A 17,477-nucleotide genomic window follows, 5' to 3' on the forward strand; every position below is an offset into this window, starting at 1 on the left:
GGTGGGTGGCTTACAGCTTGCTTTATTTTTTTCTTGCCCATTCATTCTCGCCTCCCAGCCCCCTATATCCTGTGTGCATGCCAGGGGAATTCTGGGATTTAGTACTGTCAATCCAGTCCGCGAGGACGGCACGGCGAGAGTGATTCGAGATCAAGATCGGATAGAAAGGCTAAAGAGAGGAGCGAGGAGATGCAGGTGGGGGGGGGGGGGGGGGTGGGGGGGGGGGGGGGGGGGGGGGGGGGGGGGGTGGGGGGGGGGAGTCGTTCTACTAGTAAGACTGCAGACTTCTCGTTGCTCAGTCAAATCACCTGTCCCGTTTATTTTCGTTTGTTTGTGTATGTGTATGTGTGCGGCTCTAGTCTCACACACATGATGACACACACACAAACAGACATAACATGCATGCACACACACAAACATACAACCACTCATACAGGCACACACCCATCCACACACACACACACACTATGCATACAGTTCCATTGTGATGTGTGTGTGTGCGTGCGTGCGTTCGTTCAAAGAGGCAAGCTTTTTTTTGTTGTTGCTCTAACTCTTCCAGGCTTGGCCTTGAACATGTTCTGTTAGTAGCAATAAGCAGGTAGTGGGAAGGGGGGAAGTGGTTGCATGAATCATTGCACAACCTCCCCGACCCACCAACTAACCAACAAACCAACCCCCTTAACTTTTGCAATCGCTCCCTCCCCCTTTCTCCTCCTCTTGTCCTCCTCCTTCACAAGGGGAGGAAAAAAGCAACACTAGCACCAGTCGTCCTCGTCTGTCTCGCTGTAGGGTTCATGGAGGCCCTTGCGGGGCCCGCGAGGGTGTGGGTGCGGCCGCGGGGGCCCGCCCGGATGTGGTGGCGGCGGCGGGCCCCTCCGGTGCGGCGAGGGCGAAGACGACCGGTATCCGTTGGGCACTCGTCGCGGGTGCCCGGGGGGCGGAGGTCCCACCCCGGGCGGCGGTGGCGGCAGCGGCCCCCCATGGTGACGCGCAGTCCTGGGGGAGCGCGAGCCCTGCGGAGGGGGCGGAGGGTGGTGATGCGGCGGCGGGTGGTGATGCGGGTTGCCCCCCAAGCTCTGCTCGTAGGCCGGCGGCTCGTGGTGTCTCTCGTACTCGTAGTCGGTCTCGTAGAAGGGCGCGTCCCCCTCCAGGCTGTCCTCGTGGGGGGGCAAGGGGGGAGGCCCCGGGGCCCACCGTCCTCCTCCTCCGCTCTGGTGGTGGTGGTGGTGTCGCGGGGAGGACCTCGGCGAGCCTTGGTGGTGATGGTGGTGATGGTGGTGCTGGGGCGAGGCGTTGCGGGAGGACGACGCCGGCCGGTGGTAGGGGGGCGCGTCCGGGTGGCCCGGAGGCGGGGAGTAGTGCCGCGGGGACGGGGAGCGCAGGCGGGGAGGAGGGGGTCCCCCCGGTCCTCCCGAGCCCGGGGAGCCGTAGGGGGGCTTGCGCACCACGGGCGAGTAGGCCACGTGCGGCCGCGGCGTGGAGGGGGTCTGGGGCAGCTGGCGGCGGCCGCGCCGGGGCGTGCTGGTGCCCGACGTCGACGGCACGGGGCTTCCGCTCACCGAACTACTGCCCTACACGAAAATTTGAAAACAAGGGCAAATAATAAAAGAACAGGGAGCAGGAGCGGCGACCACCCAACCAACGGACAAACAAACAAACAAACAAACAAACAACACAAAACCAACCACAGAGAAGTCAAAGGAAAAAAATGCCACAGAAGAAGAGAGTGACATCCAGAGAGAGAGAGAGAGAGAGAGAGAGAGAGAGAGAGAGAGAGAGAGAGAGAGAGAAAAAGAGAAAAAGAGTGACAGAGAAATGGAGTGACAGAGAAACGGAGTGACAGAAAAAGAGTGGTGATGGAGCGACAAAAAGAGAGAGAGAGAGAGAGAGAGAGAGAGAGAGAGAGAGAGAGAGAGAGAGAGAGAGAGAGAGAGAGAGAGAGAGAGAGAGAGATTGAATGAAAAGAGACAGATAGAGGATTGAAAAAATAGATAGAGAATTGAATGTGGAAAAAGAGACGTTTGAAAAAAATTGATATGGAAAAATATGGATATGGAAGAAAGAGACATAGAAAAATGTTTTGAAAGACAGAGACACATATTGTGATAGTCAGTGTAAAGGTGAGAGAGAGAAAGAGAGAGATGAGAGAGCGGAGAGAAGAGAGAGCGGAGAGAGAGAGAGAGAAAGCGAGTGAGAGAGAGAAAGAGAGATGAGAGAGCGGAGAGAAGAGAGAGCGGAGAGAGAGAGAGAGAAAGCGAGCGAGCGAGCGAGAGAGAGAGAGAGAGAGAGAGAGAGAGAGAAAGCGAGTGAGCAAGAGTGAGAGAGAGAGAAAGAACGAGAGAGAGAGAGAGAGAGAGAGAAAGAGAGAGCAGAGAGAGAACCAGAGAAGCATGAACCACCATAATCATAAATCAAAACCGGCAATGAGGCAAACCAGCAAAGACACATAGAAGCCACAAGATCACATCGAGTGAAATGGACAAGAAAAACCACAAGTGACAAAGAAAGGAAAAATCAAACGAAAGGATAAACAAAAGAGAGGGAGACGGATTTCAGTAAAACAGCTGAGGGAAATAAGGGAACAGGCATTAGATTTCAGAGGATAAAAGGTTCATTTCACAAGGTCAAGGTGAACTTTGATGCGGGAGCTTTTTTCTTCAGCTTTTGGAGCTCCCATCTTCCACCTTCTGCCGTCACTCAAAGCTAATACCCACCTTCTCAGCCGAACTCCATGAGGAATACTGCACTGCAAAACGAACACTGTGTGTGTGTGTGTGTGTGTGTGTGTGTGTGTGTGTGTGTGTGTGTGTGTGTGTGTGTGTGTGTGTGTGTGTGTGTGTGTGTGTGTGTGTGTGTGTGTGCGTGTGGACAAGTGTGTGCATGCTTTGAGGAGTATTATTCCTTAGTGGAAGATTTATGAGCTTATGAAATTGTGCATTATATACTATACGTATGTGTGACTGTGTCTGTGTCAATGTTAAATGAATTAGTACTTGTGTCATTGTAAACAACAGCAGTTCACCAATATTTTTAAAAACAAAATAAAACAAAGAAAAACAAAGAGGGGGGAAAAAAACAATGCAATACAAACGCGATGCAATACAAAGAATAAGGTAAGAAAATGAATATATAATAAGAACAGTACTTAATTGTGACATTTGTTATAAATGTTTGTACAGTTCTACAGTAAATGTTTGTATGCATGTTTGTACAGGTGTGTGTGCGCCCACCTGTCGGTGGGTGCGGCCGTCACGGCCCTCGCTGGGCGAGCGTGACCAGTGCCTGTCGCGCCGGTCCTGGTGATGGTGGTGGTGGTGGTGGTGTGGGTAGTCGCGCTCGCCGCCCGACCCGCCGTAGTGCTCCTTGTCCATGGAGGAGGAGTGGTGGTGGTGGTGGTGATGGTGATGCCGTCGGTCCTTGGCACGGCCACGCTCCTTGGGCGGCAGGTCGCCCGATTGAGTGGTGGTACTCAGGTCCGTGCCCAGACCTGGGGGAGGGAGGGAAGGGGGTTGGGTGGGTTGTCAAACATTTGGTCATGTTCCCAATAGATTATGAGTGCGTCTTAATATGCGACCTTGCCTCCTCCACTTGCGCTTGTCTCCTCGTCCCGCCTCCTGGCCCCTCCTCCGTGGAGAAAACGATAAAGTTTCCCAGCTGTCAGCCTAGCCACAACAACTTTTGAGGGACTGTTTTTCATTCACCATCCCAATTGCAAATGAGAAAAAGACTCTACAATTCAGCTTTTGCAAGATATTGAAATATAATGCTGTTGTCAGTGATGTCATCATGACGAGAAGCAAGTGGAGGAGGCAAGTGGAGGAGGCAAGGTCACATATTAAGACGCACTCACTGTGTATGCTGTATGTGGGTCAGTGATGTTTCAGCAGTAGCACACGTCAGGGTGGTGCAACGACAGCCAGTGCCACTATTGTATGTTTTTTTGTTTTTGTTTTTGCTTTTAGTGGACTGTCATACAAACGAACAAGCATATTCATTTCAGCGAATCACCTACCAATTACTAATTTATGGGCATTAGATGCCGTTGCGCCACCTGACGTATTTCACCCATGTCTAGTAGGCCCTATGTGTCATCGTGCTAACTGTCGTGTATGCTAACTATGTGTCGTAGTGTTAGCACACACTATGTTTCTGTCTTTGTGTCTGCGTGTGTGTGTGTGTGTCGGCATGTCGTGTTTGGTTTGCTAATGCTAACTGACCCGTGTCGGCGTCGGTGTAGCGCGTGAGCGAGCGCTCGGAGGCGCGGTGGCTGTGGTCGCGGTCCCGCCGGCGATGGCCGTGCCTGTTGTGCCGGTCGGCGCCCTCCTCCGACACCACCATGCGCTCCAGCGAGTAGTCGTCCAGACGCACGCCGCGCCCAGAGCGCCCGTGCACCAGCGAGGAGGTGGAACGCTGCAGAGGACTGGTGTCGGCGATGGTCTGTAGAGAGGGGATAGGATGGAGATGGAGAGAGAGGGATGGAGATGGAGAGAGAGAGAGAGAGAGAGAGAGAGAGAGAGAGAGAGAGAGAGAGAGAGAGAGAGAGAGATGGAGGGAAATGGATAGGGCAAGGGATGGAGAAAGAGAGAGAGAGATGGGAGAGAGAGAGAGAGAGATTGTGGGAAATGGAGAGGGCAAGGTACAGTGAGAGTGAGAGAGAGATGGAAATAGAGAGATGGAGAGAGAGAGAGAGAATGATGGAGGATGGAGAGAGGGTGAAAGGTACAGAAAGAGAGGGGAAAAGAGAGGGAGGGAGAGAAATAGAGGGAAGAGAAGTATATAGAAAAAGGGAAAAGATAAATTGTCAGCAAGACGAAAACAGAGGTAAAACAAGGTAGAAAGGGAAGGTCTTTCTTTCTTTTCTCTGAAATTTCGTGTAGTGATTTGTCCTGGATGCATACCAGGATCACTGTTTGTACATCAGGCTTGTACGAAATTCCGAATGGAAAGAATTTCAATTCAAAGTAATGCCATAATACGAACACTAGGTGGTGGTGTTCTATGTACTTTCAATGGGTGGTGTAGATTAAATTCAAAGAAATTCAAGGTAATGGCACCACCTAGTGTTCGTATTATGGCATTATTTTGAATTGAAATTCTTTCCATTCGGAATTTCGTACAAGCCCGTTTGTACATCACTGGTATCACAGTATGTGAAAGTACTGTATGTACCCTACCTATAGAGCTTGGTTTGTCAGACCTTTACTAATTGTGGGTTATATAATAGGCGTCTATATAACTTCATAACAGGCGTCACCAACATGGTGCCTGCAGGCACCAGGCATCCCTCCAGCAGCTTCTGAGGTGCCCACCAAGGATGTTAAAAAATAATGATAAGGTTTTATTCACAGTTCATTGTCTTCATTGTTTTAAATATGATTCTTTGTGGCCTATAAAGAATATTTCTGTGTAACTTATAAGCAAACAATAATTCAAACTTAAGCCCGATTCGAACGGGATAAATATTACCAATGAACCCCTGGTAATTCACAATTACCACTGGACCTCTGTGATTTTCCGTGGCGCATTCGGACGGGATAAGCAAACGTCTGTAATTTACTCCATTCACAGACATTATAAGGGGTGCAAACGGTGCGCCTATGGACATGGGACAAGACATTACCCCATGACGTCTGTGTTTCGCCGCAGCACAGTAGGTAATTCGCTGCAGAATTATTACTTCAAAAATCACGGACATGCCGCATTCGCACAGGACTAAGAACTCGGACATTCTCCGTAATTATTCCAAATTAATGAGGTCAATGGGTAATACAAATCCTGTTCGAATTGGGCTTTAGTGTGATTTTAAAAGGATTCCATGGCATCGTTATGGTTTTGAATGAGCAAATAGCCCTCATTGGGTAGCCCTCAGATCTTAGAGAGGCTGGTGACCCCTGTTATAGAGCTTGGTGTGTCAAAACCTCCCGTCAGTTGCTAAAAATAGTGACTAATATCTGTATAGCACTAATAGTGTATTAGGGTCAAAGACGTCTTTGTCATTCAGTGTTAAGGACACCTTCCGCCGACTGTAACTGCGAAAAAAAGGTGATTTTTAATTTTTTTCAAGTGAATGGATGACAGCCGAGGCTTTCATGACTTCCCTGTAACAATAAATAAATAAAAAGAGTCATGTTTTTTACAGTTACAGTCAGCAGAAGGCATCCGTTACACTGAATGACAATGCCATTTTGCACGTCTTTGACCCATTAGCACTAATAGTGTATAGCACTGTTTGTAGAATGTGAGAGTGTTCCATCCTTTGTTGTCTATGAAGGTATGATGCAAGCATCCTCCCAAGGCAGCAGGGCCATTTGAGACACAGCCCAGCCCATCGTTGTCAAGCAAGCCACATCACATTTTATGCAAGTCAAAGCTACACAAAGCACCACCGCCCCCCTCCGTCAAGCCACATACAGTGCAAATGATCACAACGATCATGCTCTATATGAATGAAAGAGAGAGAGAGAGAGAGAGAGAGAGAGAGACAGAGACAGAGACAGAGACAGAGACAGAGGCAGAGAGAGTCATCACTATGACAACATGCCATTGGCGAGCATGCGGTAGCATAGCCTCTTGGTCAAACACTCAGACACACACACACACACACACACACACACACACACACACACACACACACACACACACACACACACACACACACACACACACACACACACACACACACACACACACACACACACACACACACACACACACACACACACACACACACGACCACATTTGAAATCACATACAAACACACTGTCTGTCAATGCACCACTGATAGCACTCTGTACAATATGATATACAGCAAAATGAAAATGGTTTGCAATGGTAGCAGCAGAAGCAGAAAGCAGTCAAGGCCATGCACGCACACGCAAACACGCACGGACACACACACACACACACACACACACACACACACACACACACACACACACACACACACACACACACACACACACACACACACACACACACACACACACACACACGCCCACATACACACACCACCCCTTTCATAATCAGCATCCAGCCATGCACATCCACACACGAGCTGACACTTTATGTAACCACACACACACACACACACACACACACACACACACACACACACACACACACACACACACACACACACACACACACACACACACACACACACACACACACACACACACACACACACACACACACACACGCCACATTTGCATGTATTATTCTTGCACTTGCACAACTCATTTATATGCGGTGAGGATTCACTGCGCATGTACACATGCACACAGAAACTCATCATACTTATTCATGCACGCTAGCACACACGCGCACGCGCACACACACACACACACACACACACACACACACACACACACACACACACACACACACACACACACACACACTGCACAATGTCTTCATTGGCTCTGTCACACACACACACACACACACGCACGCACGCACGCACGCACGCACGCACGCACGCACGCACGCACGCACGCACGCACACACACACACGCTGCACAACACATTAGCAGCACATCTCTTCACATTGACTCCACCATCACTTTCACTTTGCTGTAGCATGAAAACACAGCACAGTACAGTGGCATGCACTGCAGCTGTGGCATCACTATGGAATGCATGCCAGAAACAAAACAAACAAGAAAACCTTGAGGGTGCAAACCCTCTCGGTTACACTTGACTTGACGCTGGCGTCGTATGTATGACATAACAGTGTCATAACAGTGTCACAATAGTGTCATGAACGAGTCATAAATATAATGCCAACGTCATAAACATACAATGTTTGACATTGACATAGTGTTTATGACACATTCATGACTGCATTATCCCCTTAAGACGCGACTTTATACATTTGTTGTTACCAGTATGGTAATGACCAAGTCGTGGTGCATTACTAAAGGGCCTGTGTTGTGTCATAGTATTGTAGTGCTATGGTAGTTAGATTTCAATGACTATTACAGCGTGCCACTGGAGGTACGGCGCTCATTAAGGGGCTATGACAATGTTATGAGACCATTATGTCATACGTATGACGCCGGCGTCAAGTAAAGTGCTACCACCCTCTCTAACCCCCCATCCAGACAGTACATTTTGCAGTGGTCATTCAACAGTTTGGACAGAAGGTCAAAATACACTCTAAAGTAGAGTGTTCACTTCAAGTCTCTCTCTCTCTTACAATTACAGTGTTCCACAACGACTTTGGTGCATTTCTCAAATCTCTCTTGAAACTCCCTTTGATTAGAGAGAGTCAAGATTTACCTGGGAACCAACCATCTACAGATCGAGATCATATTTATAGACACATATTTGATGGAAATTAGATACTGCTTGATAAATGTTTGAGCAGGGGTGAGACAGTTTCATCGATTCAGAGACAAAACATTTTGATTCGCACTCACAAACTGCGTCTTATTATTTATTTATATTACCACCATGTCCAAAAAGCAAACGCGTTTCGGCTAACAAGCCTTCATCAGTGCGTGGTACTCATAGCAAAGGTCTTTGTTCTGAGTACCACGCACTGATGAAGGCTTGTTAGCCGAAACGCGTCTGCTTTTTGGACATGGTGGTAATATAAATAAATAATAAGACGCAGTTTGTGAGTGCGGGTTTTTCTTCCTTAAGTTGATCCATTTTATCGCGCACCCAAAGACTTTCGTTTTTCCAAGAAGTTGAGCGCGTCCTTTGCCTAAACTTGAAAACATTTTGATTAACATGACAAAACCAATTCAGCCATTCAACACCTAGCACAGTCACTAAAGTCACTATTGAGATTGGGGCCGAACCCCATTTCTAATTATTACATCTACCCCTACCCCCCTACGCATTCCCCTTACCCCTCGTCTCTTCAAACGGAGCAGTAAGGGGTAGGGCTTGAAGTGTTGAACCAACACTGCACAATTTACTGCATATCCTTAACCCCTTCTCCCCCACCCACCACCTGAACACCCCAACTTGAGCACCACCCACACACACACAAACGCAGCAGTAGCATCTCATGCATCGTATCATTCAACTACCAATTCCCAAAAGACAGGCTAACGAACAACCGACAGAAAATAAATCAACAAAAGGACAGAGAAGAAGAAGAAAACAACACAATACAAAAAAAACGACAAAACAAACAACAACACAACAGACAAAGAGCAAGTAGCAACAAGTCGATCGTCCATCTCCAAAACAAAAAAAACCCTGAGAGATAACGACGGCGGTTGTCTGTCAGAAACAACAACAGGCTGGAAGAACATACACAGGAGAGAGGGAGGGAGGGAGGGAGAGAGGGGGGAGGCAGGGAGAGGAGAGGGGGCCATGTGGGAAGACTTTGCTGGACTGATTGGGCATTAACAAGGGGGGGGCAGAGGCAAGGAGCAGAGCATCAAGCAAAGACAGGAGAGGACAGGAAGGGGAGGGAGATGGAGAGATACGGTGATAGACTAATATAGACTGAGATAGATAGATGACTGACAGAGCTTGACGGACTTTGAACATACGTAGATAGATAATGAGAAGTGAAAATTAATAGAGTGAGAGACTTGGGCTGACTTTGAAGATAGATAGATAGATAGATAGATAGATAGATAGATAGATAGATAGATAGATAGATAGATAGATAGATAGATAGATAGATAGATAGATAGATAGATAGATAGATAGATAGATAGATAGATAGATAGATAGATAGATAATTGAACATACTAGGTAGAGAATGAACACTGAAAGATCAAATTAAAAACAAGACTAGACATGCACTCAGAGAGTGCAGACATCCGCCAAGGAAGCTGTTTGATAGAACATTAAGACTATGTTAAACCCTATTTTTATTTCAGGTCTTTTTGTTAGAAACGGGAATGTCAAAATCCGCCCTGTCCCGCAATTCAATTTGCGGTCACTAGGGGCGTCTAGATTTTTTGGCTAGCAATGGTAAAGAATCTTTAAAACCATCCTGGTTCCAGTTCGTGATCCTGATCACCAAAAACATTTAATCACTTGTTCCTTGGGTCATATCCATCTATACAAAGTTTCACCCAAATCCGTTCATGGTTTTTTGAGTTATCCTGCTTACAAACAGACAAACAGACAGACAAATAGACAAACAAACCAACGCGACCGAAAACATAACCTCCTTGGCGAAGGTAATAATGACTTGGAGACACATAAAAGGAGAGAGGATGAGGTATGAGAGAATAGAAGGAAAGAAAAGAGTCAGAGAGAGAAAAAAGGAGGCAAAAATGTCAAGATAGACGGAGAGAGGTAGAGAGGGAAACAGTGGAAGAGTGGAAAAAGAGAGGAGAGGTAGAGGGGGAGAAGGAGAGAGAGAGAGAGAAAGAGACAGAGGGTACATACACTGAGGTTATTTCCGCGCGGCCTGGTTCTCCGTCGCTGCAGGACAGGCACACAGACGGGGGGGCACACAGGCAGAGAGAGAGAGAGAGAGAGAGAGAGAGAGAGAGAGAGAGAGAGAGAGAGAGAGAGAGAGAGAGAGAGAGAGAGAGAAAGAGAGAAAGAGAGAAAGAGAGAGAGAGAGAAGCAACGCAGGGAAACCCACATGAAGCCACATGGACACCTCACACACACACACACACACACACACATACACACACACATACACACACAAGTCACAGCAGAGAGATGAAGGGAAAAATAAAGAAAAATCAAGAGAAGAAAGAAATTGATAAATGAAGGAGAAAGAGATGGGTGGGGGAAGGGGAAGAGAGAGTTCAACAAAGAAAGAGAAATAAGGAAACGGAGAGAAACGGAGGAAGCAGATGGGAGAGAGAGAGCGAAAGAGAGATAGATAGAGAGAAATAGATAGAGAAGAAGAAGAAGAAGAAGAAGAAGAAGAAGAAGAAGAAGAAGAAGAAGAAGAAGAAGAAGAAGAAGAAGAAGAAGAGGAAATGGAGAAACAGGGTACACGCAAGGGATGACAAAGAGAGAACGATATAGAACAGGAGAAATGCAAAGGAAAGGGATGGAATGGAGAGATGAAGAACGAGAGGATGAAATGAAGGAAATATACAAAGTGCAACGAAGGAATACACCAAAAAGCAGAAAGAAGAAGGATGCAAAAGAAGAGCAGAAGGTTACGTGAACAAACAAATAGGAAGACTCGAAAACACATCGGAATAGTAAAACAAACACGCAAACAAACAAACCAACAAACAAACAAGATGATGCCAGAGCCAAAATGACCAGCAAAGAATTATGGGAAGGTTTATACAAAAAAAAGAACAAGCGTGACAAGCGAAAGGACCAATCATGGGAAAGTTCAACCCAAACACAAGAACAGAGAGGGAGGGCATTTGGGAGGGATTTGGGGAGGATTAAAGAGAGGGATGGATGGGTATAGTTCACGTTTAGGAGCGAATGAGTGAAAGAAAAAAAATGAGAGGACGCACAGAGAGAGAGAGAGAGAGAGAGAGAGAGAGAGAGAGAGAGAGAGAGAGAGAGAGAGAGAGAGAGAGAGAACCAAGTTATCATTGACTGACTGCAAAGGCACACATAAGAGCAAAAGACACAGGTCCAGAGATCAGGACGAGGGGAGCGAGGGAGGCATAGAGCTATTTTGGAAGAAAGGAGGGGGAGACGAGGAAGGGAGGGAGGAAGGGAGGAGGAGGATGAAGGAGTGATAACCAGAAGAAGGGGAAAAAGAGATAGAGAGGGCGAAGGGGAGAAGAGAGGACTCGCCAGCACACTTACCGTGGCGAAGAGAGAGAGAGACTATGCTCTGGGGGGACAGAGCAGCATCCTCACAACAGTGAGTCAGAGAGAAGTGAACGCTTACATCACACACACACACACACGCACACGCACACGCACACGCAAACACGCACACACACACACACGCACACACCCACACACACGCATGCACACGCAAACACACAAACAAGATTGCACACACACACAATTGCACATAGAGACACACAGACACGCACACAAACAAACGAAAACACGCACACACACAAACAAGATTGCACACACACACAATTGCACATAGAGACACACAAACGCGCACACAAACAAACGAAAACACGTACACACACACACACACCCACACACACACTTTCAAACAATCACACATACATAATCACACACATGCGCAATGTAACTGACTATAATCTTGTTCAGCCAAAGGGCTGAGAAAAATAGCGCCCTCTGTCATCACTTGGATAAGTCTATAAAAAGTACACTACCTTACACAAGATACAAATATTTTAGGAAAGCTATTCAACCCCTGAATCAAAATGTATTACATTCCTGCCCTGCCAATAACATATGGTCCAAGCTGTTTTTGTTTTACAAGAGAATTGGCTCTCTCAACAATGGCTAAATCACACAGGTAAGACGAAAAGCCGACTGTTGACTCCATCAATCAGTCTGGCAAAAGCCATGAGGAATCTGTCTCCGTGGAGGGTAGTAGATGGTCTGATCTTACTCTATCATTTAAATTAATTGGAGTTCCAAAGTCAAATTAAAACCCATATTGTGCTTTATTAGCATGCCTGTTACGATATAGCGTCGCAAAAGCAAACAAATAACAAAACGAAAGTGTGAATATAGTTACCTTAACCAATCAGTAACGGAGCTCGCGGGTGAGTTCCGCGTCATCACTCTCAACTGTTTGCTGATTGGCTAAACACTGAGAGAACCGAGCTCGAGGCTTTTGCCAGACGATGTGGGGAGCCAAAATCTTAGGATGGCGTCGCGAGGCTACAGGTAAGGAGGACTCGGAGAAAAAAACATGTTGTGAACCACTGGCTTATACCACACTATTGCTATGATTGATTCACATTCCAGGGTAGGCCTGTAATAATGATTGATTTGTATTGATGTATGGATCCTACAGCTAACGATTCGATACATCGTTCGCATCCACAACATTAATCATTTCTTTGTTACTTCTGTTATTATTGCACTCATTTTCTGAGGCATTTTATTTTGTGCACGCTTTAATAATAATACGGACTGAAATGATAACAATGTTTACCAAATGAAATGCATTCAGATACTATTTAAAATGTCATATATAGCTAGCCTGGAAGGTAAACATGTATGAGCAATTGAATTGAATCTAATTTAACCAAATCGTTGGGCATTCTAAAGTAGCAAACCTAATAGAATTGTTGGCTTAAGAAATCGATATTGAATCGAATTGCCACAAAGGCTCTGGTTTACACCCCTATTTCAGGGTAATGTGTCTACTGTATTCGGAGAACTGGGCGTATCTTTTAAGAGTGTACCGTCACACCGGTGTGACGGGAATGTTGGGGCAGTGAAAGTTTTATAGAATTCTGGGCGTCATTCAATACAATATGGAATTGTAGAATCTTGCATTGTTATAGAACACATTCTTTTTATAGAATGCTCAAAAACCCACACTCTTAAAGGTTACCTAAAGAACAATATTGTCTGATCGTTAGGCTAAATAAAGTATTAACACAGAGTTACAGAAACATACACACAGAGATAACTACTGTATGTCGCCCAATCCATGCATTCATCACCGACAAAGTGAGATTTGCACAAATCCTTTTTCTATCATGTGCTATCCCTTTCTGTATCTTTGTTTACATGCTCTATCTCTCTCTCTCTCTCTCTCGCGCTCACACACACATAAAAACACACACACACACTAACACAAACACACACACACATACAAACACACACAAACACACACACACATACAAACACACACACACACACACACACACACACACACACACACACACACACACACACACACACACACACACACACACACACACACACATACACACACCATTTCATGCCAGGAAATGTGTGACAGGGGAGGCCACTTGTCCCCGTTACCTTTAGCCTTAGCCTTAGCATTAGCTTATTAGCAACACTAGCATGCTAGTGCAGTAGGATGCATGTCACTCTCCTGCTTGAAGCTGAGGGAACAAGGACGTCAACTACGGTACAAGTACAGACCAGACTTGTACGAAATTCCGAATTGAATGAATTGAAATTCACAGTAATGCCATAATATGAACACTAGGTGGTGGTGTTCTATGTACTCTCAATGGGTGGTGTAGATGAAATCCAAAGAAATTCAAGGTAATGACACCACCTAGTGCTCCTATTATGGCAGGGCTTTTTCTAGGATTTTTTGGCATGAGGGAGCATCAATGTAGGTTGCGGGCACCCGTGACTGAGAAATTTACTAGGGACGCTCAAAAAAGTAATTTATATATTTAAAAAAAAAGAAGTATGAGGCGTACCCTCGGAGGTATGAGGTTGGAACGCCCCTATTTCCCTGTTCAGAAAAAAGCCCTGCATGGCATTACTTTGAACTTCAATTTATTAAATCCGGAATTTCGTACAAGCCTGGTGCAGACCCTATTTTACATTACATGAACTCAAGGACCAATTATGGAAGGTTCTGAGATAACATAGAGATCGTATAGGTATATCATAAGAACAGAACCAGAGACCACAGAAACAATTTTGTAAACAATGTTTTGGATCATGGAAAAAACTACTGAGTTTTGGTTCATGTCCACAGGCAAAAGGAATATGCAAAATGTTTTTTTTTTCTTCGAGAAGGCAGGATTGACACCTCTGGAAAATTGTTACCTGATCATTCTTCAGGCTCCTTCTAGGCTGGACTGGACTGAAAGTGCTGGGTATGCACTTCTATGGATGGTGGATTTTTATTAGTTTAAATTTATGGAGTGGACAGAGTTAGGTAACTATGAAAAATGGGAGTTAGCATGTGGGGGTCATTAATGTTAATGTCTGAACACGTTCAGGAAATGGTCTTCCAACATAAGCTTTCTTACCCAATGTTGTTCCCCCCATTTATCAAGTTGATTAGGTTGTCGAAAGGCTGTTCGGCCAAACGTCAGAAAATTTAGAGTCAATTCTACTGGCCCAAAGCTGGAGCGATGCTGACAACATCGCAACATTATTTCTGTTAGCTTTCAAGTAGGCTAAAAGCATAGATCCTTGTGAAAAAGCAACACTGCCCAATTTCAAAAAAGCCTTCTATCAGATAATGAGGGGAGTTCAGCCAGCTAAAAATAGAAACCATGTGTTTTCAAATACTGAAAACAACCCGAGTCCCTGCAGTGAAAAAAATGCCTGGTAACACTTTATAATAATGGATGCAGGGCTGTAATAAGACATTTTCGAATACAGAGGTCAAACACTGCGTGCTGTACTGCATACTGTAGGCCTGCAGTTAGAATGCTTCAAACTGTTCAGTCAAACTCTTAAGTTTGTTTTCGTTATTCACTGTCTTGAGGATAAATGGGGTTGGCGTACAGACTGAATTTATCATTGTTGATCATAGATCGATTTTCATCATAGATAAATGTTACATTTCTGAAAAATAAAAATACCAAGGACATGACCTCCGTGTCCTCAATGGTAGTTACGGCCATGAATGGATGCATAAGAAGCATTATGAAAACTTAGTAAATCATTAAATACTGATGATCAAAACATTATTTTTTTAGGAAATAAGTGGGAAATGTCATGTTAATGTTTTCTAGTTAGTTTTTTTTTAATCAAACATTACATTTTCTTTGCAAATGAATAAAAAATACTTTGTCAAAAGGATTATTTGTAAATATTTTATAAAGTATTAATACAACTTAGGGAAATGATACGTTTTTTTAATGTGTTGTTCATCATTGGCTAATTTCTTTATAAGTCTTTATAATGCTTTTTATACATCCATAATTATAAAGTGTTACCAAATACCTTATGGGGCCTTAAGCTTAAGCGATAGCTAATATGAACCGCGGCTAGCCAATCAACCAAGGCAATGAATGGGAGGAGGGGTGGAGTTAATCAACCAAGGCAGATGGTGATTGATTGAAGTCTTTTTTTTTGGAAGGAAGAAGGGAGGAAATTATCGCGCTGAGAAGAAAACAGAGGAAAAAGAAAGAAAGAGGTGGGACCGAGCAGAGGCCAAGGAAAAGAAGAAGGGGTGGGAGGGGGGGAAACAGAGAAGGACGGAGCAGAGGAGGGTAGGAGAAAAAACATAACAGAGGAATGGAACAGGAGGAGAAGGATGGAAATAAGGGAAGGGAGGGTAGCCTGGTAAACCAGCACCACCCGCTGGACGGCAAAATGTTTTGTCTACGGGTGGGTCTGGCCTCGCATAATGATTCAATGAAGCCAGAATGCCATGTATCTGGCAAACCAATTACAATGCAAAGATGTGTTTGAATCAAAGCGGGCAGGGTTTTGAGGGAAGGTTGTTCTCATCAACAATCTTCGGATGTATTATGCATCGAGGCCAGACTAAATTAGACATCCACATTTAGTCTGGTTTATCAGGCTAAAGGGAGGGAGGAGGAAACGGGGAACGAACGGAAGGGTAAAAACGGGTTAGGAATAAAGGGATTCAGGAGGAAACGGGGAATGGAACGGAAGGGTAAAAACGGGTTAGGAATAAAGGGATTCAGGTAAAAACGGGTTAGGAATAAAGGGATTCAGGTAAAAACGGGTTAGGAATAAAGGGATTCAGGGTCTGAGGGGGTGGAATGCAAGTGCTCACTTGGTTGTCTGCTGAGAGGCGGGGCATGGAGATGGTCCGCCCATGACCTTCCATTGGGTGATAGGACTCAGTGTCCGAGTAACCGTCCCTCCCCATGTCCCTCATCTCTACCGTCTGCGGGAAACAGAGCCAGAGGAGCGCCAGGAGATGGCCATGGGAACAGTGACTTAGTGCCTGTGTGTGTGTGTGTGTGTTCGTGCGTGTGTGTGCATGTGTGTGTTTGTGTGTGTCTGTGTGGTTGTGTGTGTGAGAATGTGCACGTGAGAGATTAAAGCACCCCGGTCATACAGTTTGTTTTTTCCCTATTGCTAGTTTTTGCCTATTGGGAACAGTGACTTAGTGCCTGTGTGTGTGTGTGTGTGTTTTCGTGCGTGTGTGTGTGTCTGTGTGTTTGTGTGTGTGTGTGTGTGTGTGTGTTCGTGCGCGTGTGTGTGTCTGTGTGTTTGTGTGTGTAAGAATGTGTGTGTGAGAGATTAAAGCACTCCGGTCATACAGTTTCCCCCCCCTATTGCTATGGGAACAGTGACTTGGAGTGTGTGCGCATGTTTTTGTGTTGTGGTTGTGTGTGTACGTACAGTATGTGAGAGGTTGAAGCACTCTGGTCATACAGTTTTTTTTTCATATTGCTAGATCTCCATAATGTATGCATGCGGAGATGTTTCTCAGTGTGTGTGTGTGTTAGTGTGGGGTTGCCATGGAAACAGTGACTCTGTGCGCTCGTTTGTTTTATTTTGTGCTCTTGTGTGGTGTTTGCGTGTCAGAATGTGTCAGTTATTGTCATTTTGTTAAATCGTCATCAGTATGTGTACTGTATGTGCGAATATTCTGTGTGTGTGTGTGTGTGTGTGTGTGTGTGTGTGTGTGTGTGTGTGATCCACAGACAGTGTACATTGCACATGAGGACATTGATAGAAGCCCGTGGACAACA

General features: G+C 45.5%; 1 protein-coding gene across 1 annotated transcript in view; it reads right to left on the minus strand.

Annotated features, from left to right (window-relative positions):
• Nucleotides 1–304: 304 nt before the first annotated feature.
• The window catches only part of cacna1ab (calcium channel, voltage-dependent, P/Q type, alpha 1A subunit, b), a 349,885-nt gene continuing 332,712 nt past the window's right edge, over nucleotides 305–17,477 (minus strand). The window contains exons 48-52 of the mRNA XM_063208046.1: nucleotides 16,550–16,663; nucleotides 10,366–10,401; nucleotides 4,218–4,437; nucleotides 3,231–3,487; nucleotides 305–1,571 (exon numbers count right to left, since the gene is read on the minus strand). Of these exons, the coding sequence (XP_063064116.1) occupies nucleotides 756–1,571; nucleotides 3,231–3,487; nucleotides 4,218–4,437; nucleotides 10,366–10,401; nucleotides 16,550–16,663 (1,443 nt within the window). The 3' untranslated portion in view covers nucleotides 305–755. The remainder of the gene's footprint in view (nucleotides 1,572–3,230; nucleotides 3,488–4,217; nucleotides 4,438–10,365; nucleotides 10,402–16,549; nucleotides 16,664–17,477) is intronic.

This window comes from Engraulis encrasicolus, chromosome 1 (assembly GCF_034702125.1).
Source record: "Engraulis encrasicolus isolate BLACKSEA-1 chromosome 1, IST_EnEncr_1.0, whole genome shotgun sequence".
NCBI classification, from domain to species: Eukaryota; Metazoa; Chordata; class Actinopteri; order Clupeiformes; family Engraulidae; genus Engraulis; species Engraulis encrasicolus.